Source organism: Taudactylus pleione, unplaced genomic scaffold (genome assembly GCF_031769625.1).
Source record: "Taudactylus pleione unplaced genomic scaffold, aTauple2 ptg001314l, whole genome shotgun sequence".
In the NCBI taxonomy this organism is placed as follows: Eukaryota; Metazoa; Chordata; class Amphibia; order Anura; family Myobatrachidae; genus Taudactylus; species Taudactylus pleione.
Genome location: NW_028285714.1, coordinates 945,347 through 962,681, shown reverse-complemented (window position 1 = coordinate 962,681; position 17,335 = coordinate 945,347). Strand labels below are relative to the sequence as shown.

At 44.7% G+C, this 17,335-nt stretch overlaps 1 protein-coding gene across 1 annotated transcript in view; it reads left to right on the top strand.

Moving 5' to 3' along the window:
• Positions 1–1,918: 1,918 nt before the first annotated feature.
• The window catches only part of MMRN2 (multimerin 2), a 55,216-nt gene continuing 39,799 nt past the window's right edge, over positions 1,919–17,335 (top strand). The window contains exon 1 of the mRNA XM_088463077.1: positions 1,919–2,234. Within this exon, the coding sequence (XP_088319203.1) occupies positions 1,957–2,234 (278 nt within the window). The 5' untranslated portion in view covers positions 1,919–1,956. The remainder of the gene's footprint in view (positions 2,235–17,335) is intronic.

Here is a 17,335-nt window from a genome sequence, read left to right as displayed (position 1 = left end):
AGGAGAAGTGGTGTCAGAGGGTGAAATCTAGGTTTTGGTAATGGCCAGGAGATGCAGGAAATTGGAGATGAAAAGGTCATGGGTGGAGACTAGTTTATTACAAACCAATCTGGAATTTGGGAGTGCACATGATAGAGGGACAGCATTAGTGGGGGAGATGTAAATGAGATTATCAGGGTTGCTGTAGTGTGGAGGTGAGATTAATTTGGGTGACCGATATGAATAGAGTGTAGCGATGGTGCAGGCACCTGAGCTAGAGAGGGAACCTGTAGGAGGTAGTCAGGGAGGGAGTTTAAAGAGATGTGAATGGCAGTGGGGTGAAGTGACAGGGAGAGGAATGTAGGAGGAGGAATTAGCAGTGGGGTAGGTGGACCGATGTAGGATAGAACAGGGTGAAAGTGGAGTAGCAGGAGAGGAGGGGAAGGGAGACAGACAGAGGAGGGGGAAAAGGAGTGGAGGAGACAAGGGGGAAAGGTTAAAAGGGGAAGCAGGGGGCGGAACAGATGATCAGGTAGAATGAGGGGGGGAGTTGAAGAAAACATAGTCATGGTGTGGATGAGGTAACTAGAGGGAAGAAAACTGGAGGTAGGAATGAAATATGAACTTGAGAGAAAGTGCAGGTAAATGTGTATGCACTAGGGATGTGCAGGCTCGGATAGGTTCGAGTTTGCACGTTGAGTTCGGATTTTTCCCTCAAAAAAAACGGAACTCAGAAAGAGGCTAAACGTCATCTTACATGGACGAACATCATCATTCCTGGACTTTTGTCCAGGAATGATGATGTTCGTCCATTTAAGATGACGTTTAGCCTCTTTCTGAGTTCCGTTTTTTTGGAGGGAAAAATCCGAACTCAACGTGCAAACTCGAACCTATCCGAGCCTGCACATCCCTAGTATGCACAACAACAAAATGTTATTATAGAGTGGAATAAAAGTAGAAATGCAATGGGTGCAAACATTTTATATTATAGTAGACTGTTAGCAGATAGAGGATGTGAGGCTAGGCAAGAGAGCTATGGTAAAATGACAGTATTTCCACGTGGAAAGAGGCAAACTGACATAGGTATAGATATACAGCAGTAATCATTGAGATGCTTGTGAAAATCAGAAAGCCAGCAGAATTAGTAGCAATTGAAGTGTTCTTGCCGTGACCAAACAGTGAGTCCAGTTGTGGCAGTCTTGGATATGCAAATAGCAGATGTTTGTCGTGAAAAGCTTTTGAACTCGCAATTTTTGATCCAAGTTTGTCTTTATATTGATTTGATGCTTATGCTTTGAACACAGATGCGTCCAACTCTACAAGAATTGCAGCATCTTATTACACATGTAAGATGGACCAAAATGTCACTGTAAAAATAATATTATACATTATACTGTTAGAAGCTAATTGCACAGTGTAAAGTAAGAAAATAATTGATATATTTGTTAAAACATATCTGATTTGTTTTATTTTCTTTGTTTCTTTCACAGATTGTCACTAGTATTCTATAACAATAAAACAGTACGGTTATGTATATGTCATGGTTATGAGGAACCTAAAGTAAACGTTACAATATTTGCTCTGTCTTGAACTAACATCCTTTTCCTCCCACTAACATCCCTACTTCACACTGGCTGGGCATAGGGCTCTGATAATCCTGTGTTCCTGAATGCAGTCATTCTAAGGACCCTGCCAGAAACCCAGTTTCCTTGAACACTATTCCTGTTCCCCCTCTCCAGGCTGTGTTCGCTGCATCTTGTGTTCACCACACACACAGGAACAGGCCCTCACATTGTCTGCTGACCTTTCACATTTCCACAGTAGCTGGGAGGGATTGTACGATTTTCCGTTCTTTGTTATAAAATTCCCCCACCCCTAGTTTAAAACTTGAAGGGAGTTCATAGGGGCTTCTAAAAGTCATTCAGTTCCAGCACTTAGAAGCTGAAGTACGTCTGTGTGTGTTTAGGAGAGAGAAGCATGACACGGAGCCTGTGCATTGTTATGTGTTCTCTCGGACTGATGAATTTGGTCACCTCTACATTGGTTAAGCCATATGCTGCTGGTTCTTCCCCTATAGGCTCTACGCTGGAAGTCCATGGTATATCAACGTTCTCTCATGGGCTGCCTGGAAGTGAGGAAGCTACTGATGGGAGAGATGCTGTGCATCATAGCCATGTACATACATCAGAGGCTATTTCATCAGGCAGCAAGGGGACACATTCCCCCCAATCAGAGCAGTCTAGACCTATCACCGGGTAAGTGACATTAGGTGCTTTAATCTGCTCATTCTAGCTTAATTGAATTTGTAGTATCTTAAACCCAATAATGAAATATTGCATCACATATAATATATGCATGCAGCGGGTGTAATGCATGTTAATATTAGTGAATGGCTATAATCTATACACTGCAAAGTCATATTTTTATGTGATGAATCTACATCATTTTCCAGAATGTTTCCATTATTCTGAAATGCCTCATTGGCACATTTTCAGATGTCATGTTGTAAATGAACTAGTTACCATGCAAACAAGATAAGCCCATATCTTAGTTAGAAGGTACAACATGTAATGCAGCCACATAATAAACTAACAAGTTTATTTGGTTGCCCTGGTTCTATACTGGATTGTATAATTTGTTCCTGTTACTTTGGCTTTGAGTACCCTTTATATCATCTTTAAAGTTCCCATTCTTATAAATTATTATTATTATTACCAGTTATTTATATAGCGCACACATATTCCGCAGCGCTTTACAGAGAGAGTATTTGGCCATTCACATCAGTCCCTGCCCCAGTGGAGCTTACAATCTATATTCCCTACCACATGCGCACACACACTAGGGTTCATTTTTGTGAACCAATTAACCTACCAGTATATTTTTGGAGTGTGGGAGGAAACCGGAGAACCCGGAGGAAACCCACGCAAGCACAGGGAGAATATACAAACACAGTTAGGGCCACAGTGGGAATTGAACCCATGACCTCATTGCTGTGAGGCAGTAACGCTAACCATTACACCATCTGTATAAATGAATCCTTCATACTCTTCTGACAATCTGTTAGAGGATTCCACACAAATGTATCTACTACATTTCATTTTATTTATTTTGTTATTTTAAACATGTGTTTAAATATTCTTTCTCTGCATTTATAGTCCAATGGGGTGTGCGTAGCCTAGGTTGATTGTCGTATAACAGAATACAAGTTGCATTATTTAAATTAAGCAATCCTTTATTTGAATGAGAATGTGTATATCTGATTTAAAATTTTGGGTTACACTGCAAGAGATATGTTTGTATAGTGCATGGTTATATGGTATGGTATATACAGTATATTATTATTATACTCTGTCATCACTTTCAGCTTGGAATTCTGTGTCTTTATATGGTCATGGCTCTCCAAAGTGACTTATAGTATATCAGTGTCATTGGCTATGAACTGGCAATTGCGATAGTGCTAAAACTAACTTTCATTTAGGAAGTGATAAAGAACCTGGACCTGCTGTACCTACAATTTTGAGGATATTACAACTGACAGAAGAGTTGAGTGACCCATAACACTTCATTTAGGGCATTTAAAATATCCTTATAATCTACTCTAGGAATGTATTATTTATTTTAATATACAAGTAGTCCTAATAAAATGAAACTAGTACCATCACTAAGGGCCTGATTCAGAGTTGTGAATAGAGTAAGAATTAGCAAGTCACTGTTTACCTGGACAAACCATGTTGCAATGCAATTGGTGCAAATACATACATTGTTTTGCATGTGGGGTAAATACAGGGGGTATCTATAACGTTTGCAGGGTGTGGAGTGCACACGGGCCCATGGGTCCAGGGGGGCCCACACCGCACAACCTGCACCCATTATAGTCTTTATACTTACCTGTCCGTTGTCTCCAGAGTGCTGCTTTGCAGCGCTGGGCCGGCACTGCAGAGCAACAAGAATCACTGGGGAAATGGCGGTGCCCATTTTCCCGGTGACTCGCGCATGCGCAGTACTGCTGCCCATCGGAAAATGGCACGTGCGCCATTTTCCAAGAGACCAGTGCAGTAGATTCTAGTACTTAGCCAGAATCTACTGCACCCGCGGCCACCGCGGCACTGCTGGAGAAAGTAGGAGGCCCCCACTGAGGCTGCACACGGGCACTCTCCTCTCTTAAAATGCCCCTGGGTAAATACTGACTGCTTTTGCATGTATCCCACAAATGATGGGCAGCTTTATATACTGTAAATGCTATAAAAATAACATTATTAGCCAATGGAGTCTCTGGAGTCTTTTGAAACAGCCAACTATGCAGAGCTCTGCACAGCGTGCATGCTGACTAACAAATGGCGCCGAGTACCAGCACCTTATATCAGTGGCGTAACTAGGGCATGGCGAGCGGGGTTCGTGCCCTGGGCGCCGTTGGACCGGCAGCGCGGGGGGACGCCGCCGGCCACGGTACCGGTCCGCCCTCCCTAGATAGCCAGTGTAGTGCCGACCGCAATGTGCGGTCAGCGCTACACATTTGCACAGGACCGGCTCTAGGCTTCTAGCGCCGGTCCTGTGCTGCACGCCTGAGCCCGTTCCCTCCCCCTGAGCGCTTGCCCAATAGCGCCAGGAGGCGGGCTCAGGCTGTGCATAACACACGCATCGCCGCCAGCGCTGGCGGCGATGCGTGTGTTAAACAGCAGCCAATGAGAGTCAGATAGACTCTCATTGACTGCTGCAGCACCCACTGCAAGAGCCGGACTTCTGTCCGGTTCCTGCAGTGGGTAATGGGACTGACGTCATGACGTCATGACATCAGTCCCATAATGCTGAGCGCGCCAGCCCGGGCGGACTGGAGGGCGGGAGCGGCATCAGCATCGCGGACAGGAGCAGCGTGGAATCAGGTAAGTATATTTTTTATATATATTTATTTATTTTTAAACCTTACCTATCTGCACAACAGGGGAGGGGTTGGCTACTACTGGGGGGGGACCTCTACTGGGGGGGGCTACTCTACTGGGGACTACTACTTTGGGGGGGGGACTACCACTGGGGGCATTCTAAAAGGGGCCTAGTATTACTAGAGGCACTGCACTCGGGGGACCACTAATGGGGGCAATAATAGGAAGGGCCACTACAGGGACCACTGGATAGGGGGGGGGTCACTACTTGGAGCCTGCATCAGGGGGACCACTACTGGGGGCACTGCATGGGAGGGGGGGGACACTACTGCTGGGGGCACTATATAAGGGGCTTACTGCTAGGGGCACTGCGGGGACCACTACAGGGGGCACTAGATAGGGGGGATCACTACAGGGTGCCTGCATAAGGGGACCACTACTGGGAAAACTGCATGGGGGGGACTACTGCTGGGGGCACTATATAAAAGGGCACTGCATTTGGGGGGGCCACTACTGGGGGTACTGAGTAAGGGGAACTAATTGCGGGCTGTATAAGAGGGACCACTACTGGGGATACTGTATATGGGGCACTACTATGGGCCTGCATGAGAGGGACCACAACTGCATACTGGGGGTACTACTGGGGTTAAGGTGCATATGGATAGGAATGTTCAGTTTGAAAATAAAGGGGTGTGTCATGTTGACACGCCCCATTTTTAAGTGACCACGCCCATTTTTTTGCAGCGCGCGCCTTCGCCACGCGCACATGGGGGGGGAGGGGGGGCTCCCTTTTCAAATTTGCCCTGGGCTCCAAATACCCTAGTTACGCCACTGCCTTATATAGAACCAAGTCTCACGTCAGGAGGATGACGTTCCGCCTTGAAGTGGAATCCAAGTCAGACGCGAACTCCCGAGCTGTGGCTCGGGTGGACTCGGATTCCATTGTTTGGAGCGTTTCGGATTCCGCAGAATCCGAGCTGCTCATCACTAATTAGAATATATTCTGAGATGAGATTTGCCTAAAACTGTTATTTTGTAGTACCTAAATATTAAATAATTGATAGTCCTCATTGTGAGCAAACAGACTGGGTAAACTGGTAGTTGGGTTTAACAGAAAGGGGTTGGGTACAGCAGATGAACTGGAAACGTTTGGGGGAAAAAAATTGGTCTGCTATAAAAACAGGATTTAGGGATCTGGTTACACCTGGCATGCACTCTGGATACCCCACGCAGCGGAGACACGACCCACCGAAAAGGGGGGTGACCTAAATAAAGGGACCCTGATAACATCACTCCGGGGGCAGCCCAGCATCACCGGAGATGCTGGGCTGCCCCCAGAGACTGAGCAGTCACACTGCAGCATTATATCTTTCCTCAACATATATTAAATGGCTATACAAACTTTTTAACTTTTTATCAGGTTGCTGCAGCTTTGTGATAAGTACTGAAAGCAATATTCTGATTAAAATATACTATTCTTGACCTGATAGTATAATTCTAACAGTCATTCAGAAAAGCAATGTGGCTTCAGGGACAAGGGGCCTGATTCAGAGTTGTACACTAATGCTGCCGCTGCTGTGAATGTGTACATCTCTCAGTGGGTGATGTATTGAGACACCCACCATGCAACTGTGTAACATATTGCTGCATCTGCGTACAAAGATGCAGCATCAGTCACAGATCATTCAATTGTAGCAGTCCTGAGTAAGCCTATGGTACAGCAGAAAGGGTGTGGGAACTGAGACACCAGAGCCATATTTCTTGTCCTGGACTGCAGTTGCAGGCTGACACCACCCCCCCCAAATGGTTACGACATGCCTGCATTCTTTGCCGCCACTCCCCGTTACCTTCCCAAATGCTCTGTGACTGTCAATCACAGTGCAAGTAAATAATCACTGCAATTCACAATGGTCACATACCTTGATGCATGCACAGTGCGACTTAAATGTATGCACAGTTTGTCAATTATTGCTCAAGCACAAAGACATTGGCATAACATACACATAAAGTGCTTTCATTTGTTTCTTAAGCCACGTTACTGTGGAGATGCGCTAACTTGCTTGTTACTGTAGTAGTCAGACACCTGTAAAGGAGTTGGAGGCCCCCGCCACAAGCTTCTCTTTTATTGCCCCAGTCTTTATTTAATAAATAAATGTAGTGGCAAAATAATAATAATAATAATAATAATAATAATAATAATAATAATAATAATAAAAAAAGCACATTTTTTAATGTTTGCTTTCCACATCCAGCAATGGGATGTGACAGAAGGTTTGTTCAGCAGACTTTACTATGGTCAGTTTTCTAAGACATGTTATTATAATATTTTCATATATGTTTTTCTACTCCCTGTTGTCCTGTGAAGAATCTGTCTTGCTTAGCATAAACCATTTTTTTTTCCTTTTCATTTTTGTAACTCCCCCAGTGTTATTTTAATGTAACTACCACCATTTGAGCCATGATTGGTTTCTTTAACACATTCCAGTCCCTGGCTTCTCCCCAGGTATATTTATGGGTACACTGGACCTTCTTAAAGACATATGAATTATGAACTATCCAAGATCCCAAGAGTCACTAAAGCAGGCCTGGCCAACCTGTGGCTCTCCAGCTGTTGTGAAACATCAAGTCCCATCATATCCTCCTACTGATCAGCTGGTAAAGCATGCTGGGACTTGTAGTTTCACAACAGCTGGAGAGCCACAGGTTGGCCATGCCTGCACTAAAGCTTGTTACTGTACAGAATGAATATATGGCCATATTATATCTTAGAGGTAACAACTCCTTAAAGTCACAAAAATGTAATAACTTAAATATGAAGACTTATCACCGATCATCAAAGATAATACGGTTCCACCACAGGAGAAGACCTAGCATTCCTACTTGAAAGTCCAGAAAACGTGTTCTCCTTTCACAACATAAGGTAATGTTGTCTGGGTAGTTTTAATTTAAATGCAATGTTTATTCACTCTACAGTGTTCATAGGATTTATAAAGCCTATGAGCCCTACTGTATATTAAAGGGAACAGAGAAAATCTCTTGTCAAATAGTTTTCAGCAATGTAAGTTTAAAACAGAGTAACATTGCAGAGTGTAGATCAGTGTTTGGCATAGTTGCCCCCGCCAACCATGGACAGCATGGAAGACGCTGAATAATGAAGAAGACAGGTAGGGCTGACTAGTAGACTTCCTTGACATTAAAGAAACTCTAGTCTCAACAATTCTATATTTATTCATGCTGTGTGCAGGAAAGTACATGTAAACATACTGTGTTTTCTGTTCTATATTTGGATGAAAGATGATCACAGTGGGCAGTCATGGGTGGTGGTCAGTGGTGCCTTAAGATCCCGCCCCATCTGTTCTCCCTCATTCCATCCTCCCCCCTAAACAAATGTCAGATAAGCAAGTAAAGTAGCTCTGTTTGCTGTATGGAAGGGGAGAGGTGCAGATAGTTGGTTTAGCGCACATCAATTATAAATGCAGGAAGCTGCTTGGTTTGGGTTACACACACTGAATGCCAACCCTAACTTTAATTTAATGTATTGTTTTGTTATTTATTAGCTTCTTGTCTAGGGGAACTTGTATCAGCAGATTTATTTATTTTTACAAAAAACATGTTAAAACGGTGCTTTCTGAAAGTTTTTTGCAACTTTTAAGAATTGGCCATATGTATTAAATATGTAATACATGATATAGAGCAAATATCTCCTGCTGATTTTCATTTCAAAATCTTTGTTCCACTACCCTCTTTGAGAATGGCAATTTGTTTGAAATGTATCAAGCTTTAAAAAAAAAAAAAAATTCAGAGCTTGTAAACAAAAGGATCTGTGGATGGCTTTACCAGGGCTCTTTGTAGATATTCCCCTGTGTCTCTGTAGCTCCTCCTGTCTTGTCTTATCAGCAGAGACCCCAGACCCAGATATTGCAGGGGATAATATACTAAAGTAACAATTATTCTGGTTATTTTTCTAAAGGTCTTTAAAGATAATTTTTCCTCATGTACTATTCCCCTTGTCTATTCGCCTGGCTTTCCTGCAGCTCTTCCCTGGGCTTCCGGTTTAACCGATTACCCTCTCCCGGGTTCCCCCGCCATCCTTCCTTCTGGACACTGGCTTCACCGATCACCCTCTCCCAGGCTCCCCAGCCACACTCCCCTCTCTGTCACTGGTCTAACCTAACACCCTCCTCTTGGCTCACCTTGCCATACTTGCAGACATTACCAGTGAAGTTAATAAGGGTCTGAAGTGGTACATTTCAGCAAGGGTGCATCTAAGGGTCCGAGCATCCCTGCAAAGTAAGGGACTGGCGCCCCCCTTGTTGGCAGTTAGTAAACAGACACAGTAGTGGATGTACGGGTGGCGATCGCCCTCCTACCCTCTCTCATCATCTGGCACTGATGCTTCTGACTGAGAGATCAGCAGCAGCACAGACTTTTGATAGACTGAACTGGCCCCGGGTGGTACTTCCGGGTGGTGCTGGTGCCCCCCCCCCCACCACCAGCTGCCACCCCTGGCGAGTGTCACCCTGGCCAATAGGAAGATACACCTCTGCATTTCAGATAGAAAAAATTCTTCATTACTGGGACGTAAAGATATCAGATGAGCTGTCCTGGCACCTGCAATCTGATACAGCTTGACAAACAATTTTGCAATGTTACGATCTGCCACGGTAATGTAAGTACAGACATTTGGACTATTAATACAAACGCCCCCAATACCTTTCAAATTATATGCTAATTTGCTAATGCAGCAAGAGGTGTCTGCAGGAAATTGATACCTCCTACATGCATCTGTGCTCCGAATGCAGCATCTGTAGACGCAGCCTCAGATTATTATTGCTACCATCAAATGCGATAGTTTCAGCTTTGGCCAAGCTGCGTAAGCTGTTGCTCACTCAGCCTGGCTGGCTCCTGTCTGCTTATGAGGCAAGAAAATCTGCATCCTATTATTATTATTATTACCAGTTATTTTATATAGCGCACACATATTCCGCAGCGCTTTACAGAGAATATCTTACCATTCACATCTATCCCTGCCCCAATGGAGCTTACAATCTATATTCCCTACCACATGCTCACAGACATACACACTATGGTCAATTTTGTGGGGAGCCAATTAACCTACCAGTATATTTTTGGAGTGTGGGAGGAAACCGGAGTACCCGGAGGAAACCCACGCAAGCACAGGGTATGATGGAGACCCTGGCCTCGGCACTCCTAGGAAATAGGGGGAGACATGCAACTCCCTCCCTGCCCCCAAACGGTTGATGTAATAGAACTTGCAGACTCTTAATGATTCCAATTTAGCACGCTCAGGTGAAATAAGTTCCTAAAACTTTTGCAAGTTATTCGGTAACTGAAAGGATGCATGTGTGTTGCCTTAAAATCGACAATGCCTGATAATGGCTGTAATCAATTATAGAGCATTTTTAGAAATGCTCTGGGACAACGATCAGTCAGTCTGTTTTTGTAGTCATCTTCTAACCAAACTAATACAAATCACAATGATGCAAGTGGTTGGTAAAACTAAGTTCTCTTTTTCCTCTTGAATTACCAGAGAGACAAGGAAGATTGCTTTAGACACAAGAAAATTATTCCTGTTGTTACCAAATAACTTTCATTTTATTTTAAATTATGGCGCTTTAATAAAGTTTGGGTAACCACAGTTATAACAACTTATCATAATACATTAATTGGCAAACTTATATATGTATATATATATATATATATATATATATATATATATAAATCACAGGGGCTCTGCACTCACCATAATAACTAACAATAATAATAATAAACATAATAAACAGTGGGGTTTTGGTTCATGAATTGATCAATGCATTTAAGCTTGCAGCCCCCGTCACGGGACCCCACTTTACTGCAAGTCCCTACTCTATTGCTCAGAATTATAACATGGACATAGCCATCATATATATATATTCCAACATTAAATAACCCCATTTATTGTGCTGGAACTCTGGATCTGGAGGTATTTGAATTGAAAGGTTAGTACTTTTATTTATTAACAGTTTCTTATATAGTGCAGCAAATTCCGTTGCGCTTTACAATTTGAATCAAGATTAACATCATACTGGGTTGTAAAAGACATACATACATGACATACATAAGGGTAAGAGGGCCCTGCTCGCAAGCTTACAATCTATAGGGAAATAGGTGTTGATACACAAGGAGAGGTGCTACTGCAAATTGGTCCAGCCCAATTGCAGATATTCTTGGTGGGCTGTATAATCCAATCACACTGGAAAGTTGGCCTAGGGTTAGGAGGATGTTCAATTGAAGAAAGAGAAGATCTGATAGGTGTTTACTATAAGAAGAGAGTTAGATAGGGAGCTATAAAAGGTTAGGTGGGCGGTCCTGGAATCTGATAAGCTTGTCTAAAGAGGTGAGTTTTCAGAGAACGCTTGAATGTTTGGAAATTAGTGGAAAGTCTTATTGTGCGTGGGAGGGTATTCCACAGGGTGGGTGCAGCCCGAAAAAAGTCCTGTAACCGTGCATGGGAACAAGTAATGCACGGGGATGAGAGACGCAGATCTTGTGCAGAGCGGAGATGTCGGGTTTTAAGATATTTTGAGATAAGTGAAGAGATGTATGTTGGTGTGGTTTGGTTAATAGCTTTATGTGTGAGTGTAAGTATTTTAAATTGAATACGGTAGAAGACCGGCAGCCAATGGAGGGACTGACAGAGTGGATCAGCAGACACTGAACGTTTGGTGAGAAAGATCAACCTCGCAGCTGCATTCAAAATAGATTGTATTGGGGAGAGCCTGTTTTTGGGAAGACCAATAAGGAGACTATTGCAATAGTCGATGCGGGAAATTATGAGTGCGTGTATAAGAGTTTTTGCAGTGTCTTGCGTAAGATATGGTCGAATTTTGGCTATGTTTCTTAGATGTATATAACAGGATTTAGAGACAGATTGAATGTGGGGAACAAAAGACAGTTCAGAGTCAAGGATCACACCTAGGCAACGAGCTTGTGGGGTGGGGTAGATTGTCGCGTTGTCAACAGTAATAGAGATATCAGGTTGGTAACTACTATTGGCTGGTGGAAATATAATTAATTCTGTTTTGGATATATTGAGTTTGAGGTGGCGAGATGACATCCAAGATGAAATGGCAGAGAGACATTCAGTGACACGGACCAGCACAGATGGTGACAAATCTGGGGAGGATAGGTAAATTTGAGTATCGTCCGCGTACAGATGATACTGAAAACCAAAAGAGCTGATTAGTTTGCCAAGAGAGGTGATATATATTGAGAAAAGCAGAGGACCTAATACTGAACCTTGTGGTACTCCAACTGATAGAGGTGCAAATGCAGCAATCAGAGTAAAATTCCTTGTCCCCTACTGTACCGTATAACATACACACTGCAACATTACAATCTTATCTCTCATTACACTTTCTTGAAATAATTCAATGCATGACAGTGATTACACTTAAATCAGCTCACTAAACCACTTTACTCAAGTACCTTAGTCCGGACTAGGTTTATTCCCCGTAATTGACAATACCCATATTGGCCAAGATGCTTTCGCTGGTACACATATAATTTGCTGATCCCTATCTCTCTCAGGTTTAAAATGGAAGTAGAAAGAGAACTTTCAAGATATCTATGGCTCAGTTAGTAGAGAGACTCCAGCGCCGGAGTCATTAATGATGATTGCTATGCTGCAGGCTGGATTCCTTTTAGAAGTACGAGCACGTTAATTTGTCTAAATAATGTGAGGACAGGTACCCCCTTTACTGTCCTTTAGAGGGTATTCAGAGCAATGGCTGTAATGCCTTTCTGCTCAATTACCATCAGTTTCAATCTATACTAACTGACGTTGGGTAGTGCTAGCAGGGCTCTGACGATCAACAGTGAATTGATGCCCTTGGTGATGCTGGTGCGGTGAGGTAATGCTCCCTAAAGTAGGTATTAAAGTTTTTCTTATGACTAGAAGGTTAAGGCTGGATCATGCACTGTGACTGGTGTTATTCTATAAACAATAAGCTAGTCTCTGGTAGAACACTTATCAAATAACGAGAAGCATAGGCAAGGGTGGTAGACCTCTTTGGTCTTTTCGCCGAAGCTCAGTTAGGAGGGCGTCTTCAGAGGGGAATCACCTCCCTCTTACTAGCTGCTGCCTCGTAGAGCTTCTCTATCTGCCTCCCACTGCCCCATTACTGAGTGCCACCGGTCTCCTCAGCAGAGTTGGGATTTTCTACTGCCTCTGCCGCAGACCAGCTTCTTCCATTTCCTGTCCTCACATCACACACATCACTAGTGCCGACTCTTATGCATGGTACACACTAGATGATTTTTCGTACAATATTCCGGATTGGACCGACATATCATCTGGATCGTCTAGTGTGCATGCACTATGGGCCTGATTCAGACCCACTCGCAAGCGGGTCGATGTTGGCCCAGTGCGCATGTGCACGACGGAGCCGGCTCCGTCGTGCGCATGCGCGAGACCCGGATAGCGATGGGCAAGCCGTCGCTCCGGGTCTCGTACCAAAGGGGGCGTGCTGTCGATGGTGAGTGACAGCATGCCCCCTTTGGTGGGCATGCCAGGGGCATGGCTGCCCAGACTGAGGCATTCCCATGGGAACGCCTACCGTCTGGGGCCGGCCCCACTGACATCACAAGTGATGTCAGTGGGAGTGCTCTCGGCTCTGATAGAGCCGAAAGCACTCCAGGGCTTGCGGCAACGAGACCCTACCACAAGGGTCTCATCGCAAGCCCGATGGTCACGATGGTCTTGACCATCACGACCATCTTCCTGGCCGCTCGCTATAGCTGTGGGTGGTCACCCACAGCTATACGAGCGGCCAGGAGGCTGCTCTAAAATTAAGAAGGACGGCCCTGATTTAGAGCGAGCGCTCTGCCAGAGCATCCGGCTCTGAATCAAGGCCTATGTGTGCTTCCGTGCGCCGACATCGGAGTCGCTCCATAGGCCATGGACTCTGCTGCCGACGCTAGTTAGGTGTATGGTGCAGGTGATCGATATATCGGGAGGTTGATCACCGGATCGTGCAGTGGGTACCAACCGCCCAATACATTGCTCAATCATACCATCGGGCATCACATTGGCAAGTCGCCTAGTGTGTGCCCAGCCTTAGACTGTTACCTCAGAAGAGACTCCCTGTAACACACATAACTATCCACCTCAGCCATCTTCAGCTAGTTCCAGCGGCTTCTTATGCTGGGTACACACTGGCATATATGTTGGGCAATCAATTGATCGGCCAATACTTTGGGTGCCCGTCGGTCAGTGTGTACCAGCGATATGTATATGAACAACGTCATTAACAGACACATAGTGCTATATGTACAGGCGGTCTGCCAACTGCTCGGACACTTGCAGCAGAGGCCGTGTGCAGGGAGGGCGTGACACAACTAGCGGAACTCATGGCCAGATGACAGATGATGGTTGTTCAGTGTGTATGAACTACCATCACTCGATCTGCAGATATATCTGTCAGGTGTGTACCCAGCATTAGTCATGTGGCCATCTGCTGGCTCACCCCTCCATAACTCACTCCTTCTCTCTTCTGTGAGGGAGGAAGGGGGTAAAATATATGTGAACTAGAAAATACATTTAAAATGAACATGCAGAAAGACACAAAAACTATTTAATAGATATGTATATAGATATATATTTGACAGAGGTACCAGCGTAGGTAGGGACACCCAGGGTCTGGGATATCACACTATTACATTTACTGTATGTGCCATACTTGACCTCTTTAGATGATCTGATTAATCTTCCCCCATGGTGAGGTGTGTGGTGTTGTGTAATGTGACCCCGGTCTTGGAGGAAGGTGCATTTTGTCATGGCAATGCATGGAGCTGAGAATTGTGACCATTTGACATGTAGTTGAGACTTGTTGGGGGTGGGGTAGATCATTCTAATCCACAACTGGCTGAGCCAAATGTCAGGATAATTACAACTTGCCAAGTAGGCAGTAAACACTTCTAGCTATAAACACATTAAAAAGTGAAAGCTATATTTAGATTTGTAATCTCTGTGTAATATTCATCACAATCAGTGGTCCCCAACCTCAGCCCTCACGTTTTCCCAAACATTTTTTATCTACTTTATTTCTGTCTGTGGATGCAGATGGGATAATTACTGACCCAGCAACATAGATTACCTCACCTGTGCATGATTAGAGAAATCCACATAACATAACCTGTTGGTGGTACTTAAGAACAAGAGTTGGGAACCTCTGCTATAAGTAGGACAGAGTGCATTTCATATGCAAAGAGTTAAACACCCTAGCCTGTGGGTGTCGGCCTCTGGACAAGAAGGGGCTAGTTGTTTAGTGAGATAGTGTTGTGTGGGGTGGGGTTAGGTTTAGTTAGCCTATAGGAATGGCAGGGGGTGGGTTTTCTCAGTGCTATGTCAGAGTAGCTGCTTGGCAGCCATTTCATATTTTTCTGGATGGCTGTTTCCCGCCCTCCCTCCCTTATTCATTGAGTTGTTTGGTGTCGGCTTTTCTTGTGGCAGGAAAGAACGGTAGCAGTCGCCATCTGTCTTTGGAGCTTGAGGTGCTCTCCCTTCCAATACATGGCTTAGGCTGATTTTACCCTACTGGGTCAGCGGCAACCACCTAACCAGGTGGGCCTCACGTCGTGTCATTGGGGTGGGAGGTGGATACCTTGGGCGAGGTAATGGGCTGGCTGCTCGCCTCCCATTTAAAAGATCGGTGTGAGTATGCAGTTGGTGATCTTGCATTGTGGAGCCGTTCTTTCTGCACCATCATCCCTTGTCTGTCTTTCTTTATTCTTCTATTAGTTAGTTCAGTTATATATTAAATAGTTTAATTAGTTTAAAAATAAATATAGCTGACCTTCCTTTCCCCCTTATACAAGTCTCTGTGTCATTATTTCATTATGATTATGGTTGATGGTTTACACTGCACTGTTAGGAGGGAACACTCATCAGGCGATGGGGAGTTTAAGCATTTTGTTTGTCATTTTACTTTGTGATATGACATCTATATGAGAATATCTGAAGTGTCGTCTATACCTCTGCTCCTATTTGCGCAATAGTTGTCTTACAGAACATATGTTTTGCCTGTGTGTTTAAAGTAGGGGTGAGCGGGTTCGGATTTCTGAAATCCGAACCCCCCCGAGCCCCCCCGATCCGAGTCCGATCCGAATCAGGCTCGACTTTTCCCGCCTGACTCGGATCTGAAATCGAGGCAAAACGTCATCATCCCGCCTTCCGAGTCTCGCGGGTTTTGGATCCTATATAAGGTACCCACGTCGGCGCCATTTTCTCACTCGGCTGTGGACAGTGAAGAGGGAGGGTGGGAGTTAGGGCTGTGTAGTGTAGTGTAGTGCTGCTGTTGTCCACTACTTCAAAGTCCATAGGGGCTGGCTGTGTTGTGCTGTGCTGCTGTTGTTAATAGGGGCTGTGTCCACTACTTCAAAGTCCATAGGGGCTGGCTGGACTGTGTTGTGCAGTCAGTTCTCCATAGGGGCTGTGTCCCAGTCCTAAAGAGGTGCTGTAGTGTTGTCCAGGGGGTGCTCTGTCCATCAGGGGTGCTCCCCCCAAGTGCTAAAAAAATAATATATTTTCTGTGTTTGTGAATTGTGTGTGCAGTAGCCGCACGTGCATCAACAAAGTAGTGCCAAGCGTGCGCCTGTGTCATAAGTAAAGGGCCGGCTGGCTTGACCGTTAAAGGGTGCTGTAACCCCTGAAAGTACACTCCAGTCCAAACCAAAAAAAAATTATTTTCTGTGTTTGTGAATTGTGTGCGCAGTAGCCGCACGTGCATCAACAAAGTAGTGCCAAGCGTGCGCCTGTGTCATAAGTAAAGGGCCGGCTGGCTTGACCGTTAAGGGTGCTGTAACCCCCGAAAGTACACTCCAGTCCAAACCAAAAAAAAAATTATTTTCTGTGTTTGTGAATTGTGTGCGCAGTAGCCGCACGTGCATCAACAAAGTAGTGCCAAGCGTGCGCCTGTGTCATAAGTAAAGGGCCGGCTGGCTTGACCGTTAAGGGTGCTGTAACCCCCGAAAGTACACTCCAGTCCAAACCAAAAAAAAAATTATTTTCTGTGTTTGTGAATTGTGTGCGCAGTAGCCGCACGTGCATCAACAAAGTAGTGCCAAGCGTGCGCCTGTGTCATAAGTAAAGGGCCGGCTGGCTTGACCGTTAAAGGGTGCTGTAACCCCCAAAGTACACTCCAGTCCAAACCAAAAAAAAAATTATTTTCTGTGTTTGTGAATTGTGTGCGCAGTAGCCGCATGTGCATCAACAAAGTAGTGCCAAGCGTGCGCCTGTGTCATAAGTAAAGGGCCGGCTGGCTTGACCGTTAAAGGGTGCTGTAACCCCCAAAGTACACTCCAGTCCAAACCAAAAAAAAATGTATTTTCTGTGTTTGTGAATTGTGTGCGCAGTAGCCGCACGTGCATCAACAAAGTAGTGCCAAGCGTGCGCCTGTGTCATAAGTAAAGGGCCGGCT